The following is a 22,805-nucleotide window of genomic DNA, read 5'->3' as shown; positions in this document are numbered from 1 at the left end:
AGCAAGTATTGTACCGCGCAAAGGAAAGACTGGCATTAACTGAGCATGCTTACGTGGTCAGTGCATGTCAGTTTTCAAAAGGCATGAGCGAAGTACTGGTCGAGGCAACCTAAATGGAGGCGTTTGGAGAAAAGATTCCTCGCCTGGTGGACATAAAAATACTTGTGTCGGTCCACAATAAGCTCGTTTATAAGCTGACGCTTGCACCAGGTCAAGATGGGATTACTGGTGTAATCTTACATCGCCTTTTCAGGAACAAATCTTACATCATCTTAAATCTTACATCAAATCTTACAAATCAGGAACAATCTTACATCGCCTTTTCTGTACGGTGGCCAATTTACATTATCAACTCCGTTGATAAAACCAAAAATTTGTGTATACACGGCCTGATAAAGTGTTGCTGCCTGATCTTGTAGAGGTAAGTTTTTTTTAATTCCCGAAAGCGAAGGTAAGGAAAGCATGGCGGGGGGGAGTGCCGCCAAACTGCATTCCGCTGACTGGGTGGTGCTCACCGGCTCAGAAAAAAACTTGACTGATTCTCAACAGAAAACCATAAGGGTTAAAACGTGTAACGGCCCCTTGTGTGCTGGGAAACAAGCTTCTGAATATTCAATTTGCTAAGTAGCATATTTGGAACAACAAGAGAGAAACATTCAACCAATCAGTTCGCAAGACTACCGTGACGCAATACCACCAATGTTCTCCCGCGAAATTAACTGGAGCGAAGGGTTTCCATACTTAGCATTGAATATTCGGAAGCTGTAAACCCGCGTTACACGTTTCAACCCTTATAGACCACTTTCATAAATGCCGACCTACTTTATATTCTTTTGTATTTATGTTAATTAGACCTACTGCCCTCATTCTGAAACAAATATTCTTTTGAAGACCTACTGCCCTCATTTTGAAACAAATATTCTTTTGAAGACCTACTGCTCTCATTTTGAAACAAATATTCTTTTGAAATTTGCTCGTCATAGCGAGGCTAGAAGGGCTTATTAGCATTAAAACAAAAGAATATTTTATTTGGCCGCCATTATGAAAGAGGTCTATCGGTTTCTGTTCTCACCTAACGATTTCTTAGTCTCGTCATATGATGCAGATTTCTCCGTATATTGTTGCATCATCGTTATTCTCGATTAATGGTTTTTCATTCTCGAAGGGTAATTTTTAATCTCGCTTGGCAGTTTTTCATTCACGTATAGTGATCTCAATTTCTCATGCAGTAATTTCTTAAACTCGCATGTATTTTAAATTTGTCATGCTTGGCTTACCATACCGTCGCTCTAAGGGGCATCTAGGGTAAGATCCTAGTATCATTTCCTTAAGTCCTTGTGAAACTAATAGTGTTCAAGAGTAACCATGGTAGGTTATTTAGACCAAATAAGGAATTAGTGGTAATAAATAATTCAGAGGTAGAGAATGGGTCGAGAAAAAAAACAATTAACATTCATAAATACTATATTCCCCAAGCAAAAATGTGAATTTATTATGACGGGAAATTTAAAGTCTGAGTTACCAAACGAAACGAAAAAGTTACCAATTACAAAGCACTGCCGAGTTTGACTTACCACTAAAATATACAAAGCAAGTTGGGGTTCGAACGAAAAAATTCAGACGGTCCCAATAGTTTACGTGAGTGTCACGCCCCATCCTGCGTGACCAGCGAGGTGAAATTCTATTTTGTTAACTCGCAAAGACATCTTTGAAATTTTATATTTTTTTCGGTACGTGGCCCACTTTTACATAACATAACGACTGCTTCTAGCTTTCTGCATTCCTCAAAGAAAATCTTAGTCCTGAATCCCCAGAGCAATGTTTACTACAAGCAAAGAGAATCAAGCAAAAAATGTGAATTTATTATGACCGGAAATTTAAAGTCTGAGTTACCAAACGAAACGAAAAAGTTGCCAATTACAAAGCACTGCCGAATTTGAGTTACCACTAAAATATACAAAGCAAGTTGGGGTTTGAACGAAAAAATTCAGACGAGCAAGATTCACGGTGCCAATAGTTCTCGTGAGTGTCACGCCCCATCCTGCGTGAAAAGTAAAACAAACAAACAGTTGTCGGATTTTACCGTTTGGTTGACTTGTTCGTTCCATTCGCATTTCCGAAAGCGTACAAAAGTGCATTTTGTTTGAGTTGCTAATAATCCTTAGACGAAAGTTGGGAAATGATCTAGCGCATAATACATGACCACGATGTTACTGTTCAAGTCTCGTTCCTTCTAATTGCCCCGAGCTCTCAAGATACCTTACCTTGCAATGCTCCTCATGTTCTGCCGTCCGCGAAATGAGATCAGTATGACCGATAAGCAAGCACCCTTCATCGCTAGAAGAAAGAAGACGCAGGATATCATTTGGAAGAAGTGACAACATCGGTCAAGAGTACTTAAATCTTGCCGATTTGAATCCCTATGTTGATAGCGTGGTGCTCTCAATAAAGCTAGATATGCTAATTTACCGCAAGCTACGTATGCTAATTACTCGGAATACGGTATCCGAGTTATAATCTGTGCAGAATTTAGTTTTCTGTGCAGCAAATGAACAAAAGAATTACGAGGAGGTGATTTCATTGGTTAAAAAGCAATGTGCTACTCACCTTTGAGCAATACATTTGACCCCCCTCTGTGACAAAACAACTGCACAAATAAATAGACCAATTCGGCAAGATTTCCGATAGCGAGAGACTTGAAACAGCCTCTCGTCCTACAGAATTCGATGAAAATCCGAATTTATACCTGCAGTGGAGCAACCAAATGATGGGTTCTATGTTGGGGCTTCAGTGTGACCCATTTTATTTCGTTTGCTGATTCAAAGACCAAGTTCCACAAGAGGGCAAATGACGCAATGCGATGCAGCTAAAATATGAAAATGCTGGATTCAGCCTTATGGAATGTTATAAATGACATATTTACTCTAATCTTGCTTGTTGACCTCATGACGAAATCGCCAGTACAGAACTTCCAGCAGCGTTATGTTATGAATGGTCGAATTTCTTAGTTTCTTTCTGCCTAAGATGTTCTTTGTACGAACGTCATCCGCCGCCGATGTCTATTTCTGGTTTAAATCAATTGATAGTTTCACGATCTTCATGTTAGCTACCTAGAGCTGGAGGTCACCGGCCGCATCATTCACAACACTGTTAATCTGGAACCTTTCGAGCTGGATACCGGTTTTCACTTACCCATATTAAGACTTAATTACAAGAATAGTTTTTCACGAACATTTAATGTACAAAGAATCATTGTATTGATAGTTATATATATATATATATATATACGAATTATCTTGTAAAAATTTTAATGTTACACTCACTATGGCTGAAGATGATGTTTGAAACATCGAAACATGTTCCGAAAATTCAAAAGTGTGGTTGTATTTTTTAAAATATTAGTAACACTTGTGCTATCCAGACCATTTATAAATTTAGCTCCAAAGAAATTATGAGTCGTGCAAATTTTGGTGACCGTAGATCACTCATTAATTTTTGTAAAATTATTCCGAAACACGATTGCTAACGGTAAATTTGGAGAGTGGGCGTCTGTACACAGCCTACTTTCGTTCTTCCCTGGAGCGCATAACATTTTATTTAAAGTTCAAGTAATTTTTTATTAGTGTGGAAGAAAAGTGAAGCAAATTAACCGAAATCGTCTTTACTAACGTTAAAAAGCTCATTAAGATGCTTTGGGACACTTTGCAGCAAAAACGCAAACAAAAACAATTAAATAAAAAAATACGGGTCAGGTCCATGGACCCGGTCTAAAAGGGGGTTCCTTTCCCCCTGATGAATTTATTTGCACTTGTAAACATTAAGCGATGTTCACCGGTACATTATCCGAGTTATTGTAAATGAGCAAGTGGCTACAGAAACATTTACTTGTTTTGTTCCGTACTTGGTAAATTAAAAAACCACCTCTTCCAAAATGTATCACCCTACTTCTGCGACATATGGTATTCCGAGTAAACGCTTAAGGAAGCGTCTTGTTTGTTGTGAGTTACATGTTCACGTGTAACACCTATTGGCAGGAAACTGGGAACTAATACTCTATCCAAAATGAGTTCGTTTCATCATGAGACTGAATGTTTTTTTTTTTCGCAAGAAATTAGAAATTTTGGTTTTTAACTAAAGGTGTTGTTATTCCATAGGCTGTTCAAATGGTTAAATGAAACGTCTTAGTGTTAAAAAGCATATCGAGGTTCAGTGCTTTGGTACTTTGTCAACCATTATGTCAAAAATGTAGGTAGTATCGACTCCAAGAAACTTCGTAGTCTACTCAGGAGAAATGATCACTTCAGGAGTTTTACCTTTACTGGTTTATCAGGTTCAACAGTTAGGAATAGATTAAATTATACGTATTTTTAAGTTGAGATGTAAAAATTTGAAAAATTTGAATGTTAATGTTTTACTGTATTGTAGCTTCTTACTTGGGATGTTTTTAGAAATGTAATTACTTTGTTAAGTACAAGACTCCACAAGCTTTTTAGCTTTAACTCCTATCGTGGATAAATAAAGATTCTATTCTATTCTATTCTATTCTAGCACCAAAACCCGCGGAGTCATAGAAACAGTCTCTGCGCTGGAATTAATACCGAAACGCCGAGAAGATGCGAAAACCGAACGAGATTATTTACCGTGAAGCTCAGCCGCACTAGAAGTTATTTATCGCCAATCGTGAGAGTATCATTTTCCATTTTGACTTTCTTTAGCTCAATAAGAAAAACATTGAAATAGCGTTAATAGATGTAATAAATTCGATCCGTTACAATACGAAGGTTCAAGTGACGTCACCTTAAAACAAAGGGCGAATTAAGCGGGGAACCAAACTTTCTATAATATTTACATTCTCATGGAAGTAAAAATGCAGATTTACATGAATTTAAACAACGCGCGACTTAGATTTCCAAAACATTCAAATTTGATGCTTGTTTATATTACAAATCAATCCTTACGAAAGAAGTCAATGTTACACGTGGCCACAATGAACTCCTGCTGTTGTTATTTCTTGAGTCAAATTGTCGCCATAGTAACGATTCTCTCACCAACCTTGACAGCTAAGCAAGCGTTGTAAAAGAAGCCCGAAAAATTATTCAAGATCTCGATGATTGAAACAAATCATTTCGGCGATTTGGTCTGCTCGCTTCCAATTAATTTAGCTATGAAGACATGCACGTGTCCAGGAGCAGGTCAATTTATAAAATAATTTAGCGTTCCCGGAAAAAAGGGCCATGATTGACGAAAATAAACCGCAACGCTGTACTCATCTCTGCTGTGTTTTACTTCGCTGCCTGCATCATTGCAGTTGAAACTAAATATGTGGCCGATTTAAAAGCAGAAAAAGCTAGAATGACTGTCAGTAACGAACTATCCAGAATTAGCATGAATACTGCCAATTGGATTCATACCTTACATCATGAAAACCTGTTGACGCAAAAGTCAATATTTATAGTACTCATATAGTAAAAACCCAATTAACAAAGAACTCGGAGTTGATGAAATGACTGAGCTATCGATGAGTTATGATGTGATATATATATATAGAGAGAGAGAACGGAATCCAGCGTGTTGTCGTACGCGTGAGCTCTTCGTGAGCTCGTTTTTAACCGATCAGTCAGTGCTGATACAAAATTGAAAATGGAATTTTGACTCACCTTTCCTTCATTCTTTCATCACCTAAGGCACTGATAAAACGAATGGCGCTTTTTGATGGTGAACAACCCATGTTGACGGACGCGAACTCGGAGCTACTGAAGACGTACTAGAAATGATGGTCAAGGTAGAATTCAAAACAGTAAATAATTCAACGAAGGTGCAGTCATGCAGAGCGAAACAAAAACAGGAAAGTTTGGCAAAATTATTAAATACAGATCCTCTTATTTCCATCTGGTAATGTTATGCATCTCGTTCTTTCTTTCTTCCATTAACTTGGACGAAAAAGTGTTTAAAAGACGGTGCCCACTAATTCATAGTATTTTTGTGCCGTTTATGAATGATTAATAGAGATTTCGAAGCTAATTTTTTTTCTATTGGTAATGAAAAAATATTATAAATTGGAGGCCCATCTCGCCTTTAAATTGCGAATTATAAAATTGCAGCAAAATCAATTGCTAGCAGAATAAAGAAAACTTTGCCCTCCATCATAAGTAGTGATCAAACTGAATTCCAAAAAGACAAGTTTATTGGCGAAAATGTGAGGCTGTTATAAGTCTTAAGGCATACTGACAACAAAAAAAAAGCTTATAAATCAACTATTCGAAGGAATTTCACCTCAGCCGGTGGAAAGCTAGAAAAAATGGACAGTCCATTGCGGAAATAAGGAAAATCTGATATATTGGGATCAATCGTACGTTTTGCCTTTTTACTGTACGAGAGAAACTAAACTTCAAATTTTTCAATTTAAACTCCTTCACAGAAGGATTGCCACGAATAGTTACCTCTTTAAAATAGGTATTTCCCCTTCTCCTGCACCTTTTGTGAAGCGCAGAAACCTTAATTCACCTCTTTTGGAACTGTAAATTTGGTAAATCATTTTGTCAAAATGTTCATTATTGGCTCATACAAGATCAGATAAAACCACAACACTTTTCAGTCACTGACCTTACCCACCTGCCTGGGTCAGGGGCGGATTCAGGATTTTTCTTAGGAGGGGGTGGCTGGAGGGGGTATTAGAAAGCCGCACACCTTGCTCCCTCCCCCTAGATCTGCCCCTGTGGGTATGGTTTATGCTGATGAGGATGTACGTATACAGCATACACTTCTAATGACCAGATATCATATTTACGCAGCGAAAATTTAAAAAACCTTACGAAATTTGCAAATCTTCGAGAAAACGAATTCGGTTTAAAAATAAATAAATAAATAATCGAACTCCCAAAAGTAAAAGAAACAATACCTAGCCAAAATACAATGATCCACTGTATCGAGTCTAGTCACAGCTTGGTGCTCCCTGACGAGGCAAGTATAATCATCATATGCAACATTCATTGGAACCTTTTTTTAGGGCAAGACTAATTACCAACAATCTAATGCGTCCGAGTATGTGATTTTTGTTCATTCTTTCGTGCTTAGTGCAGACCACTGACTGATCGCGAGTGAAACGCGTACAAGGATCAGATGTACAAGATTATTTCAACTTGTACACCAAGTACAGTACAATCAGGGTTGCTAATCAAATTAGCGAATGAATTGACTCGTGATTTTACTGGATATCAAAATAATATGAATGGGTTGATTGGAAATAACCCTACATTTTTCAACCTTAAATTTAATTAACTTGTTCCCAGTCCATCCCAATTGGTTAATGGAGTGATAGTTACTTCGGCCCCGCCATCATCTCTAACTCTTTCATTGCGCTTCGCGCATTCGCGAGGAAAAAATGAGCACCGTAACGAGAAAAAAAACAAACAAACAAAAAGAGACAACCGTAACGTTTACATGAAAAATATCAATCCTCCCTATATTGGATAGACCTCAATGTTGTACCCAATTAAAAAAAAAATGATATGGAAATACCTAGAACAAAACGTTTTATTCCCAGAGGGTTGTTTGAATTGGGTACAACATTGGTTACGGTCGCATTATGGAGTTAACACTTGTTTAGTGTTTCCCCAGGGATTCAAAACACCAGAGATTTGACACTTGAGTAGTGTCAACACACTGTTTTTCTCAGTTGTGACCTCAACCATCGAGTTAGCCGATTAGGTCTTTGTTCAACGTGATCAAAATTTCAGACAAATCTCAAGTCTCAACTCCTATGAGATTTTTCACAGATTTGTCTGAAATTTGTTTGCGATTTCGCTGGCTTTTTAAGCTAATGTATCGCGTTTTCGACGAGAATGCGATGCTCTATGGAGGAGCCTCGCTTTGAGCAGAGAGTCAAACGATTATAGAACTCATCTTAAATATTTTGAAACTTGGGTTGTCTTATGCTGCAGTCTATAATAATAATAATAATAATAATAATAATAATAATAATAATAATAATAATAATGGCTTGATGCCTAGTTTACAAACCACGTTTACAACATATCGTGTGAATGAACGAAATAATAATAATAATAATAATAATAATAATAATAATAATAATAATAATAATAATAATAATAATAATAATAATAATTACCCAAGAAACTTGCACCAAAGTGGTTTTCATGGAGGTTCAGCATCCGATTGAATTGGAATTTAGAAATGTTGGTTTTTGAGGAGAGAGGAAAACCGGAGAACTCGCATGCACTAGCGTCTTGAGAAAACTTGAAAAGTGTTAGGTTAACTTTTTTCAAGTTGAATCGACAAATTCAAAATTGTGTCCACTGGAGAGGGCCATGGTGGACAAAGGAGAAACTCCGGTTAATATATATACGTGATTCACGCGTGAATCCATGATGGAGGCTAGAATTTTCCTTGGGCTCGAGAGCAAACAAACTCGAGCATGCGCAGCACATGACAGTGCCCCTTTAACCCACATATGACCACGAGTGTGGATCGAACCCAGGCCACATTGGTGGGAGGCGAGTGCAATCACCACTGCATCATTCCCCCAATATCTTAATGACCGATGAATAAAAACACTGAGGACGCATTTTTACAGGGTTAACCTCCATCTGAAGTGAATATATTTACAGATTTCGGGCGAGAGTTTGACTTGTTCACAATTCTGTCTATTGTTTAGTTTCAAATTTCAGGCACCTTCCTGCCGGTATTTATGAATATATATCACTTCAGATGGAGGTTAACGCTGTAAAAATGCGTCCTCAGAGTTTTTATTCAGCGGTCATAGAGAACTTGAAACTGGACTGTTCTTGCACTTATGCCTGTCACATCCATCCCCGGCCAACTAGACTTTTGAAAAGTTATATACCTTATTCTAAAATGGCCGCCATTTAGATATTCTTTTGTTTTTATTCAAAATTAGACCTTGATGCCTCGTTCAAGACAAAATATTCTTTTGAATTTTAAGCTTACGAACGAGGCATCAAGGGCTTATTTCAACCTCGTACCCAGGGTCTTCTCGGCTTTCAATATGGCGGCGGGTCTTGAGAAGACCCTGGCACACAGTGAACTAAAAAGATCGCTGATTGGTGCTTTTCTCACATGAACTCTGATTGGTTTAATGTCGAAAGAAAGATGGCGGCTGGTGAGGAGAGCCAGAAGAAGAGCAGAATTCGTGTTTAAATCATTTTCAAAATTGTAGCTGTTCCGTAAGAAGCAGCTGCAAATTAACAAGCATAACAGTAGAAAATGATTCACCGTTTTTTCACGTTGTACGCTGATCTACATCAGGCCTCGATTCCAATTAAAACTGCGTTGGCTTTTCACGACCTCTGGCATAGCGATCGCTCTATAATGTAATGGTGTTTGAAAGACGTAACGGTAATTAAGTGATTTTATTTTTTTGGTTCATTTTGGCGTCTCACAATTGTAATTCCCTGATGCGAGTATTGTTACTAGTGTTCAATGTTTTCACCATGTCAGATTGTTACAAATTATAAAATTGTGCAACAGGGTTCATAGATTATTGATGTGGTTGATTTAGCAGTTGTATGTGGTTCTGTTGACTCGTGTGACAGCCGCAATGAAGGCGGGTCTGTTAAATACAGGTCAAGACTAGGTGTCTGCTCCAATAATCAACAACTAAGCCAAAAGTTTCCCCGAGACCTGAAACAACATTTTTGTTGAGTGATTAGCGCTAGCAGACACTTTTGGTGTTGTTTATTTGTCTGCAGCACCGTGACATGTACACTCACCTGTGGAATGTGACCTGTATTTTATTTCAATAGACCTGCTCCTGCAGTAATCCATATTCTTTCCCATCCCTTCCACACTCTTCAGCTAGTGGTGCACAGAGAGATCTAGCTCGGTCGGTTTTCATCATTGCCTTTTACTTTCATTGATAAAAAATATTAATCTCCTCACCCCAAACAAAGTGCATGTCATCTTGTAATATTCCAAGAGAGTTATTTAAGATTGTGAAGTCTTAACAATAACAACAATTATTATTATTCTTGAAAATAATTGTAAGGCTTCTTGACATGTCAATTCGCCAACGACTTCAATTTTTGCTTCTTCTGATTTAAAAATATAAATTTGTATATTAAACAGTATTTTTTAATTTTGTACACATTACTTTTTTAGCATCACACTCCTGTGAGTTTTCTTGTACTCCAATAATTTAAGTTGAATTATTCGTTTTCAAAACATGCTTTGAAAATATTCTCTAGCATTGCTCAAGTTGTGGCATTTAATTACTGTCTGAAGATGTGGTACATCGAGTGATTTGGGGGAAGATTGCGGACTGGACAGGGGAATTGGGAAATAAAAAAAATTTGAATGTGACAAAGCACAGGAAATTTGCAATTTTACCAACAACAAGAAACTATTTCACAAAAAGAAATAGTGTTCTGTTTCTGGAATGGTAAGGGCAGGAGAAAAGATAAAATACTTAGTGTGGGTCACTTGGTCGGTCATATATATTTCGCTTCGTCTATTGAAACTCTCAACAAAGAAGGACAAAAATGTGGACCCAAACTCTCTGAACGGTTAGAAGCCTGTCAAGGAATATTAACCATTAAAGAGAAGATAGTGAAAACATCATATTTATGACCCATTTCGTTCACTTTCATGTTTGCCAGCATTATGATTTGCTATACTTCAGGTTCACATGTTCACAAGTTTGTTTTTACGCCTCATAGATGTTTAGATGTTCAATTACAAACTCTGTTTTGAATGGCCACTCTACTTCATTGTGTAAATAGTTCACCCTGAAATCTAAATAGATACAATTCGTTTCTGAGTAAATGAAACGAAACAAAAATGTAGTTTAAGGAATGGAGGCAAATAAAACCGTGCCATTGTCACTGCCTACAAAACAGCAGATTAAAAGCCAGTTTGATAAAACAGCAAAGATCCACCCCTAACCCTGGGCTCATTCGACAAGAACTGCTAAAGATGATGAGATGCTTATGTTTAGGACTGGCACAAATTGTGCCCTTTTTTAATTAGGCTCAACAGATTTCATGAGCAGCATTCCAAGACATCACATTGTCTTCACTGGTGGGACAAGACATGGAAAAGTTCTTTTCATAGCTTGAAAAGTGCAAGAAGCAGATTTGCTAATCCTATGGAATAACATGTTCAACAAATTATGTACATTGGCTTGATTATGTCAACTTTACCACAAAATATATTTACAATAACAAGTTGTAAGAATGTGGGCACTAAAACATGCAGTGGTTCCCTGTTGGCAATCAGAAGACAATTAAAATTCTGATTTTACACTGACATGGCAATACTTGCAGTCAAAAGATGAGATGAGAGATAAAACCACAAAACAACAATCTAATGGTTTCACTGTGAAAATGAAGTACCACAGATATGTGGTATAATAATACTTCCTTTTAGGAAAACAGCTTTGGGTCAATGTATACTGGGGAAAGTCGTTGCCAGAAGGCTCATATACACCGATAAGAAATCAGATAATCATTCAAGTGTATGAAAAATTAATGATAATTAGGTTTAATTGATTGAAAATAACCATGCAATATAAACTATACATTACGGAAGACAGCGACCGCACCTCCGTGACTAAATAGCTAGAAGCAGGGCTTTCATTAAACCTTAGCTCACTGGATATTACGGTAATCAAATGTCTGTGATGTTACGGGTGAAACTGTGTGCAAATTATGGCTGTTTCCGAACTGTTTAAAAATCACAGCCCCGAGAAATAATAGCCGTCTATAAAATTGCATTGGTTTAAAATAACATGAAATGAAAAGAAAAGCAAGATTTCTCTGTCATCTACCGCATTCTCGTTGCTCGTGCATTCATCCATCCGTATTTTTGGTTTCTTACATCAAATTTTACAGCTTTAGGTTCCCCCTTCGTACTCCATTTCGTTTGTTGGAAGTTGTCGTACCCAGATTTCTCTCACCTTATTCCAAGCCGCCATTTTGGAAAAATTTGCATATTTGTCCATCCTCGATGGACAAATCTTGATCACGTGATTTGCTGTGTGCCAGGGTCTTCTCAAGACCCGCCGCCATATTGAAAGCCGAGAAGACCCTGGGAACGAGGTTGGGCTTATTTATTAAAATCAAATGGCGGCCATTTTGGAATAAGGTGTATAGAATCCTTGATCATGGTCAAAATTGCATAGTTTTAGAGAATTCAGGTAACCTTCACACAATGATATTTATCACAACCAACAGGAGGATGAGGTCGTCCTCTCTTGTCACAACTTATCGGAATCCGATGTGTTCATGTATTCTTGATTGTTTTCATTCCCAAGATTTGAAACGTTCATTCTCCTAACTAGTACCATAGATTTCTTTGTTGAGTGGTCATGAGAATTTGGTGTTATCTTAGATCATACCTGTGTGACTGCCATTTCATTGAAAATGTGAGGAGAATTTACATACTGATTAGTGCTGGTAGTCAAGAGTTAATTGTAATCTATTTGTATTTAAGAGAAATGACCAACCGAACTGACATGATTTGTCAACTTTAAACACCCTTTAAATATTTGCCATGCAATTTCACACATTCGTTTGACACAAGCCAGTACGCAAATACATTTTTATATTGGTTCGTGTTTTGGACAGACAACAGTACTAGTTACGAAACTGAAATCGCCGTTAGCATAGCGTCTAATTGCTTTAAAACAATATCGGCAGCAATGCCATATCCTTAGGCTGTACTAACAATACACTAAATAACCGAGAAGACATCACTTAATAAAGGCAGGTTCGAATGTGAGATTATTTGTTAGCTAGTCCGTATGAAATAATTAAGGAAGTGAGTTGAGATGTTGTTTACACGAAAATTTGGTCTTGTCAAAATCAAGGTCGAATTGCCATGCACCATGAAAAGAATGCATAAATACGTTTCCAAAGTTATCTCTTTGTCACGTATAAAGGAATTTGTGGGGCTTTTTCAGGTTTATACGATTAGTGGGGAGCTATACCATGGGATGTAGTAACGAAAAAACAAAATCAAGAAAAAAATTAGTCGAATGAAAAGAGCTCATTGATTCCACAAGGATTTAGGCTCACCGACGCAGCACCACAGATTCTTTAGAAAATAATCTCTTCATTTGATTGATGTATGTTGGTATTACCAGTGCGGTACATGTCGCCAAGCGAGCCACGTGCTTTAGTGTATTATGCAAAATTCAGGGGCGTAGCGTGGTCATTTTTTCAAGTACGCACAAGTATATATGATCTAGAAACTTAAGTAAACTAAGTGAAAAATACTGCGTTCTTTATTTCTTGTTCGAAATAGTTGTGTGAATACAAGCAAAGAACAAAGCGTCTTGCCCTTATTTTGAGCAAACTTGGCGCAAACAAAACATTGTTTTGGTTGTGCTAGCGTGACTGGAATTGTCAACAACGTTCTCGGAACGTCGCTCCTTTGTCAAGAACGTTCTTGGAACGTCGCTCCTTTGCAACTTCGCCTTTTTGTTGCACGCTGACCAAACAACACTGCATTGTTTAGTGTAAAAAAAGTACAATGCAAAACTAAGTGAGAACATGGTACAGCTTTTGTTTTAGTTTTTAGAATGAAATCAAAGTGGTGTTTTCATAAGGAAATCTTGGTTGCGTACAAGTAAAAGTTAAAATTAGAAACAATTGCTTAAAATTTCAAAATTTTCTGGTCACTTTAAGTACGCACTTGCGTATTTGCGTATAGGACGCTACGCGCCTGAAAATGAAAGACAAACAGTTACAAACCTCTCTTTCTTTGCTCGAAGAGCATGAGACAGTTTGCTCTTGATACAACCCATTTTGGACTCTGAATTCAGTCAAAAGCTAGACGTTTCTTCGCCCAGTCATTATTGTTAACACACTCCTTCGCAGAGGTAAGACCTGTGCCGCCACGGCTTCGAGCTTATCTGAGCAATTTCATTCCTTCCCCACGGTTATCAATAAATTACAAACATGACCTCGAGGCAATGGAGAATAAAATAAATCTCTTGCACTTGAAGTGAATACTTGCGTTATTGTCAGTTAACACATGCCGATAAAGCTACTCACGCAGACAAAAATGTCTACATGAGAAGAAAATGAGGGCATTTACACATCTCTCTAGCTAGGAAAGGTACTTTTGACATTAGGGAAGAAACGAAAACGGCGCAAAACAATAATATCATTGGTTCAAATATGAAAAATAATCGTGCACGTGTTGCACGCTTTTTGACAAATTTTTTTGACAATTTTCGGAAAATATTTGTTCGGAAGACGATTTGAGATCTGGAATTTTTGGAACATTTGTACTAAAATGTCTTGCTTGCCTGCCCTGTCCTAGGATTTTGGAACATATAAAAAATGGTATAATTGCCCATTTTAAACGGATTTTTACCCTAAAAAGGTCACCTAAAATTTTCTGGAGCCTTTTTTCTGGCTGAAATTTTCGAAAAGGTAAGTTTTGATCCCTATAAATTTCGAATTAATAGACTTTCAGCTGGGAAATCCGAACAGATAAAAAATTTTTAGGGGATAAAAATATTCCTATATATCTACCGTTTAAAGACCAAAATATGTTTAACAATGCTATGTTTAAGTGGTTTTGAACTATATTCTCGTTGGATGCCCCTGACATTATTAGCGGTACTTTGCATAACGACTTGAAATCACCAAATTTGAAGTTTTGTGCATTCTTTGATTGCATCTGACGTCACGGCCGCCATGTTTGTGGAAAGAACATGCAATAGCGAAAAAGCCTTTTGGGAATTTGACTGTATTATTATGCAAAACTTTGTTTTGCCACCAATATAGCAGTCTTATCACGTCAGTGCAATCAAAGAATATACAAATGTGAACCAGTCATCCTTTGGGTTTACCTCGGTGTAAAAAGCTGTTAAACTTTTTCTTTGTTTTGTTAGCTCGTGGTAGGGTAAGGGTATTGTTTGATGTTTTTTTGCTCTTTTGTTTTCCTTTGTGTTACGTCATCCGTGAGTTTCACAGGTTTTTACACCGAGGATGAGCCCATCCTTTATTCTTACTCTTAAACTGCTCGTACCATAAATTTTTACGACACTGCGGTCTACAATGTACGACATTAAGAAGATGGAAAAACCGCGAAAGATTTACGATAGTGCCAAGTTATATTTTGAGCTAACGTTTTCGTCTACGTCGCCCTCGTAGCTCTTAAAGTGCTCATCATGAGGTGCTTTTCACATTACGTTATTGCCGCCAGTGGTGGACGAAAGCAAAAGACCTCTCATTATTAGCTTTTTCAGGTGGCCTGACTTTGCAGTATTTGTTACATCACGCCATTGTCACCGCTGTCTCAAGAGTGCGAACTACCTATACTGCGCGCGCATCTTTCTCTTGAAATTAATACTGTCGGGGTGGAAGTGGGGAGGCAGGACAGCGTCTGGGACAGGATTGTTCGGGCAATTTTCCTTGGCGGGAAATCGCGTGGCAGCGTTGCATTTGGAAACTAGGCTTGCAAATATTATGCCGGCAGAATTTCGAACACAATAAGCGATTTTTGAGGCGAGCATTCTGCCGGCAGACTGAGGCATTTTCGAGCAGAATTTAAGCAGAATAAGGGAAAATCAGCGGCATTAATGATATATAACAGTTGTAAGAACAATTTAAACCTAATTAAAAAACCAATGGAAAATAACGCGAGTTTGATTTGATTATTTCATCAAAAGTAAGATGAATTACAATTTTGCTTCGCATAATGAATATGAAATTAATATTTAAGGCCAAGTTAGGCCCAGGCTTCCTTCTCTATTTGCGAAAATATTCACGGGTAGACCGAAAACTTTTTCAGAGAACGAGCAGAATGCGAGCAAAATAAGGGTGTCCGAGCAAAATAAGCAATTTTTACGAGCATAGCTGGCAGGCAGAATAAGCCATTTTACGCGCAGAATTTATCCAAGCCTATACACCTTATTCCAAAATGGCCGCTGATTTATGCGGATACAAATTGGCCATTGTTGCCTCGTTCAAGATAAAATATTCTTTTGAATTTTAAGCTTACGAACGAGGCATCAAGGGCTTATTTGAATAAAAACAAAAGAATATTTAAATGGCGGCCATTTTGGAATAAGATGTATTGATGGTTTGCCTCTGACGTCACGACGGCCATGTTGGTTTACAGAACAATGCATTAAAATGCCTTTTGGGAATTTGACTCTGTTAGTATGCAAAACTTGTGGGGCCATTTTCTATTGTTTTGTACACCACCATGGCCGTCTCCTCACGTGGATGCAAACCACGAATAGGCCATTTTACAGTTGTTTGCTCAGCGACCTAGCCTATGAATGGCTGCGAGGCTGCCGGTGATCTTGCATTGATACAGCCCCCACTGCTTTTATCATGCAAATTGTGTTGTTGTAATTCTAATTAGTCCGTATTAACATTACAAAAGCACGGAGGTTTGTATCAAAACAGGGTCACCGGCAGCCTCGCTTCCATTCGTAGGCCAGGTAACTCAGCTACAACTGTAAAATGGTCTATTGGAAACCCGCGTTTTTCTAGCTCATATTAGTGACGAGCAACGGGATAAAGAGCAGGAAAGAGAAGGAGAGAAGAGGCGACGAAATTTGAGAAATTTACGCGAAGAAAGCCTCGAGAGGAGCCGAGGAAGGAGAAGAAGAGAAAATTTCCAATGAAGAGCACCGTAAAGCTGACAGAAATCGAGAGAAATACACTTATTTACAAGTGTTAGCTTTCAGGTAAGATTTTCCTTCTTAATGCATGTCTCGCTGCGCAACTTCTCAGCTTCCCGAGTTGTCACTCGTACATAAATAACCGATAAAATCACACTTTTCTAGCATTAATCACCTCAAAATCCAGCAATGGCCACACGGATAAATTTACTACGCTGGACATTTAGATGCATACGAGCGGCAAGACATAAATGTAAACAACTCTCTGGAAGCTGCCTGGATTGACGTTACGGTAGCGTCTCAGAGACTTCTTGTTGCTTTGGTTCTATGTATTGCCCACCTGATAATACTACATTCTTAAACCTATTTTGCTCTACTATGGATCGCATATGGATGAAACGAACCAATCTAATTTTATTGGGGGACTTCAACTTTAACCTTTTGCCAAAAGCTCAGGACACAAGTTTTTCAAACTGGAAATTCCATCAACTTTTGAATACATTTAATTAATCTAAAGAACGTTATTAACAAAGCAACAAGGATCACTGGCACCTCCACAACGCTAATTGATCTAGTAATCTGCTCTGACACTTCAAACATTTCTCACCAGGGAGTTTGTGATTTGGGAATTTCAGATCACCACTTAGTATATGCAGTCGTAAATCTCAAAAGGAAACGTCAGAAACCAATGCTCAAAGCAGTCTATGATTACAAAAAACTGTATATCTCCAGGGGCACCCAACGAATCTGTTCCTCACATTATCTGTTCCCCAGAGGAATCTTGCTGGCTGGCAAAAATACAGGTGTTTCGATGAGCTGGCTGGGAAATTTTGCTATTGATGGAGGTTTTGCCTGGGAATTACTGACTTTTTCTAGCATTTCAACCCGAGCTGGCTGTAGAAACTCTGAAGACTGAGGACGACTAAAAAAAAAAACACAAAAAAGAACCCGTTTCCTCTCCCAGAGAGTAGTCACAAACATACGACGGCTGGTCAGAGTGATTGCGCATGCGGAAAAAACCCGTTTTGTCCGGATTTTGTCGTTTTTGTTCGGTCGTTTTGGATCAAGGGATTTAAAAGCGCGCGGAATTCCTGGCTGGGAAACCAACCAATTTTATCTAGCTGGCTGGGAAATTTCTTGTGTGTCTTGCTGGGAAAAAGGAACAGATAATGTTTTCCCAGCAACACTGAAAAACACCTGAAAATGCCTTAATAACATTTATTTTCATTAACTGGGGTATAATAATACATTTTACAACAAATTGGTCGTTGGGTGCCCCTGTATCTCGACTCAATAAGAACAGACTTTGCTGCTCCCCCATGGAGTATCCCTCTGTAATGTCTGGACCGTCACAACACTACTTGGACTTGGGAGTGTTCATACAAGGATATTATGAAATCTTATGTTCACGCTCGACGTGTAAAGATAAGAAGAGGAAGCTTACCCTAGATGAACTCTTCAATACGAAAAGAGCTGAACAAACGCTATAAACTACTCCTTAAAGCACAGCAGACACCGAAGGACTCCCAAGCATGGATAGATTATAAGAAGGCATGCAAGAAATCACTGTACCAAACTCCTTAGATCAGTGGAATCAAATTAGTGGCTTTCAAAATTTAGCGAGGCAACCTCTGCTAAAGATTTTTGGAAGACAGTAAGATCCTTTGAGGGAAAGCGGATAACTACAAATATTGGTCCAATTAAAGATAGTTCCGGAGTAATTCTAGCAGCGACAAAATGGAAGTCATTATCGTGCATTTACAAAAAGAGGATTGCAACCATATCTTATCAGGCGCATTTTACAACAGAGCTCCGGCTGGGATAAGCTCTCTATTTACAGGGGCACCCAACGAATCTGTTCATCACATTATCTGTTCCCAGAAGAATCTTGCTGGCTGGCAAAAATACGGGTGTTTCGATGAGCTGGCTGGGAAATTTTGTTATTGATAGACGTTTTGCCTGGGAATTACTGACTTTTTCTAGCATTTCAACCCGAGCTGGCTGTAGAAACTCTGAAGACTGAGGACGACTTAAAAAAAAAAAAAGAAAAAAGAACCCCACAAACATACGAAGGCTGGTCAGAGTGACTGCGCTTGCGGAAAAAACCTGTTTTGTCCCGGTTTTGTCGCTCTTGTTCGGTCGTTTCGGATCGAGGGATTTGAAAGCGCGCGGAATTCCTGGCTGGGAAATAAATTTGATCAGCTGGCTGGGAAACCAACCAATTTTATCTAGCTGGCTGGGAAATTTCTTGTGTGTCTTGCTGGGAAAAAGGAACAGATAATGTTTTCCCAGCAACACTGAAAAACACCTGAAAATGCCTTAATAACATTTATTTTCATTAACTGGGGTATAATAATACATTTTACAATAAATTGATCGTTGGGTGCCCCTGTATTTACTTAACACTCTCCGTTGAGAAATCTCAGGGACAGTCTGAAACTATACGCAACAAATTTAGTCACATTTACCTCTTCGTCGAATTCTCATGCTTAACACAGGAATTTTTAGTTATCTTGAAAAATATTTCTATATTCGTTAGCAATCATTCTTTCAAATTTCAGAGAAATCGACCTGTCCGCCAATATTTTACGAGTTTTTTTTCAATGGGTTGTCAAAAGGCCAAGTGGATGTAATGCATAAGCGGGCAAGTTTGAGCGATCAAGTTGCGCGTGTGACGCGTTATAAATATTTGTTCAGAAAATGTTTCCGAATCGTCAAGTATCACCACAGAAGACAAGAACATCATTCTAAAAGCTTATTCTACGCGAAAAATTTGTTCTGGAGATAATTTTGAGAGTGGAAATCAAGTTTACGGCCGACGGTCACAACAGAAAGACGCTAACTTCATTTATACATGAAACGCCTTTACTATTGCCATAAAAAAACTATCCAGTTAAGCTCGCATGTTACACAACATGATGAATTCATAAAGGCCACCTTTTCCAGCGAAATATTTTTTGAAACAAACAACATATTTGCTATTAGAGGCAAAAACGCCTTCCTACTTCATACTGGCAACCCAGCAATAACAAAAGATCGATGAACAACGGCCCCCACTAACCGAGGGTGGTCTACCTGTGGGATTTGTATGGGAATCCCGATAACAAACAGCAATTGCAGAATACCCGTCCACAAAGAAGCGTTACGTTTGCGACGAGAGCCGCAGTGCCGAAGTGAACGAAAGCGGGTCTCGCGCTGTTAGCGTCGGATAGAGTGAATTGACTAGAATGGCTGGTGCCGCAGTTCCGCGGTGCCTTAGTCCGGACTAATGGTTGAATTGAGTTGAGCTCAATGCATTGCCGCGGTGCTTGCCTCGTGGATTAAAGAATGAGGTATATCCAACACCACGACTGCGGCATTGCGGCAGCAGTGTTTTTAGGGTCCACTTCTTGATGGCGGGTATTCTGCTCATCTAGCCGAACAAACACTGAAAAAGATGTTTTTATTTGCGGTTATTTGCATGTATTTCTTCTATAAATAACAAAAGGTCAATGCTCAGACTTCAATAAAGAACGACCTCCACTAACAGAGGATGGATATCCTGTGCAAATCCTTGTAATTTTTCATTTCAGAGCCTGGGGTGCCTGTGCACCAACATGGCAGTTCCATACAAAAAGTTGAGTGAAACGCTCGACAAATAAATCAGAAACGATGTACCGCACAGACCTGAGAATTAGTGAGCTGATTTATGAATGTGTCTTCTACAACATTCCAACTTTTTGGCCCATTTAAATTTAACAGTTTCGATGTTATTGTTTTGTTGCGTGACAGTGAAAAACTATATATAAGCTATCTATAAAGTCAAGACGTACTTGCAATGGTTTGCAAGTTCAGTCATTGCAGTGCATATTTAGAGTTGTTAGATTCAGGTCAAAACATATCAAACAATCGTCGTTCTGCAAATTACCGGGGAAAGGCCAAGGCAGGCTTGCTAGTTCAACGGTTAGATATATGCTAACAACATTATAGCAAAACACTACTAACATAACGGTAAAAGTTTAAAAGTGTAATGCTAAGCTGACATGATCACAGGCACCCCAAGCTCTTCGTGAGCATGGCCGAAAAAAATATAAGGATTTGTATGAGAATCCCGATTAAAAGCTTAAGAACATAATTATTGAAAAAAATCTCAGTTAAAGAGCCTATAACCTTATTGCCATTGTGGGTAGCTTCCTTCCTGTGTGGTTATTTTCCAGATCCAAAGGGATTTGACCCATTTAATTTTTCAATCTATGGGTTGTCAACCGTTGACAACCAGAAATTGAAAAACCGCTCAAATCGCAACGGTTGGCAACCCAGAAGTTGAAAAATGGCTCAATTTGGCTGATGATGTTTGAAAGATCGAAACATGTTCCTTAAACTCAAAAGTGTGGTTGTATCCCAGGCAGACGACAACGCTAAGATGCGAGAGCACGACGTCACCTTATTACGGCCGATTCAACTGATCGAGGAAAATGTTCCATAAAAACTTCAAATCGCGATTTTTCTTTTCGAAAATTCATTTTATGGACAGCCAGATAGATAAAGTACACTCACCCACTATTTTCTGCGTTGTACTTAGTGATTTGATGGGTTTTTGGGACGCTTCGATTTCCCCTTCAGATCCGACTCGTTGTCACATAAAAGCGTGCAACTTCCAAGACCGCTGACGGCCGAGTGCCTCCAGAATTTAGCCGAATGTCTCCTACTTTCAAAGGTCGCTCGCCTCCCAGCCATGGGCACGTAAAAAGTCGATAATTTTTCGAGCATCGTGCCAAAAATTATCGCATTTACACGGCTCTGCAACCTCAAAATCCTGTTCGATTTTCAAGCTTTGCTCAGCTTTTTTTGCCATCGCCGTATGATCGGGACGGGAGTGATGGATCACTGGAATTTGATCAAAATCTAATTAACCAATCAAAAAGGACAGATTAATAATTTTGTCTCTCTTGGGGGAAATCTGAGCTTTTTGATTGGTTAATTTGATTTTGATCAAATTCCAATGATCCATCCCTCCTGTCCCGATCATATGGCGATCGCCGTTACAACTGTCTCAAAATAACGTGACGTCACGCGCATTCCCATTCTCAGGGTTGTTTGCCTGTGGTTGTACTTTTTAAAATAATAGTAAAAATGTTTAGCACGAAATACAAACTCATCCGAGATAAGAGCTCTTATTCGTTACAATTCTCGGAAGAGAAAATGGTTGTTAAGTCTTCCCTTACGTTCAACAGTGATCAACTTTATAACTTCAAGAGACGCTTAAATACCGATCCACATACATTGCTACAACAACGAGGAGGAAAAAGGGCATCGTGAGTAATTGGATTTTATTTTGATGCATGTTAACTCTTTTTTTTGGATACTCAAATCGAAAATGGCGTTCCGTTAGTACTTTCGTGACTTTCATACTTTCGCACACTTGCGCTTTTTTGAACAATTTAAAATATTTTATTCGTACTTGATTTTATTCTAAAAGCTTACGCTCCTAAATTAGTGGTTATATCAACAACCACTAGCGCGACTGGAAGAAAAACAAAGACTGGGCTTCGAAAGTGAAGAAGATCAAAATCCGTTTCGAAAAGAAAATCCATTTCGAAAGAATATTGATATTCGAATTCCCATAAAACCTCGAAGTCAATTCTACTTTCAGATCACGCTTTATAACTCGCCGAGCTTTACCTTGCCAACGAAAGGGCCAATTTGGAGAGTTTGATTAAGATTCAGTTGCAACTACGGTTACAAAATTGTCGCTCGAAAATATAAATTTTGCGATATCGTATATGTGTTATCGGTTATTTGCATCTCGTTCATGCTTTATAATACCAGTGTGCTGCAAACGGTCTTGAAAAGAAGGTACAAAAAGTAATACAACAAATAAATCATGGTGTTTATGGTGCATGCTCCACAAGAAGCACGATTGTATGTGACACATGCAGTCGTTTCTTAAACTTTCTCGTAGTTTAAAATTTCACGGTTAATTGTTAAAATAAATGCTTCGACGTTCCTAATTTACCTCAAAGACGAAGTCCGGCATGCGGAAGTGTCATTGTTACCAGTGCCTGTGGTACACCTTCGCCGTTTCGTAGGAAGCATTTGTTGTGTGTACAGAAGGCAACTCAACTCTCAGCTTTAAACTGGCTAAACCAGTGACCGCTACTGGCTTTGAAATTCATATGGTTTTCTTGACATCAGGCAAAAA

At 38.5% G+C, this 22,805-nt stretch overlaps 1 protein-coding gene across 3 annotated transcripts in view; it reads right to left on the bottom strand.

Annotated features, from left to right (window-relative positions):
- Positions 1-22,805, bottom strand: part of LOC138012939 (NACHT domain- and WD repeat-containing protein 1-like) — a 40,733-nt gene that overhangs the window by 17,897 nt on the left and 31 nt on the right. Inside the window, exons 1-3 of one of the 3 annotated variants that reach the window (XM_068859879.1) lie at positions 5,872-5,951; positions 5,658-5,764; positions 2,265-2,337 (exon numbers count right to left, since the gene is read on the bottom strand). In XM_068859879.1, the coding sequence (XP_068715980.1) occupies positions 2,265-2,337; positions 5,658-5,764; positions 5,872-5,889 (198 nt within the window). In that variant the 5' untranslated portion in view covers positions 5,890-5,951. Of the gene's footprint in view, positions 1-2,264; positions 2,338-5,657; positions 5,765-5,871; positions 5,952-13,730; positions 13,824-22,619 lie in introns of those variants that run through there. The other 2 variants (XM_068859880.1, XM_068859881.1) reach the window with 2 other exon arrangements.

This window comes from Montipora foliosa, chromosome 8 (genome assembly GCF_036669935.1).
Source record: "Montipora foliosa isolate CH-2021 chromosome 8, ASM3666993v2, whole genome shotgun sequence".
NCBI lineage: Eukaryota > Metazoa > Cnidaria > Anthozoa > Scleractinia > Acroporidae > Montipora > Montipora foliosa.
The sequence above is the reverse complement of the archived record's forward strand: the minus strand, read 5'-3'. Positions and strand labels throughout refer to the sequence as shown.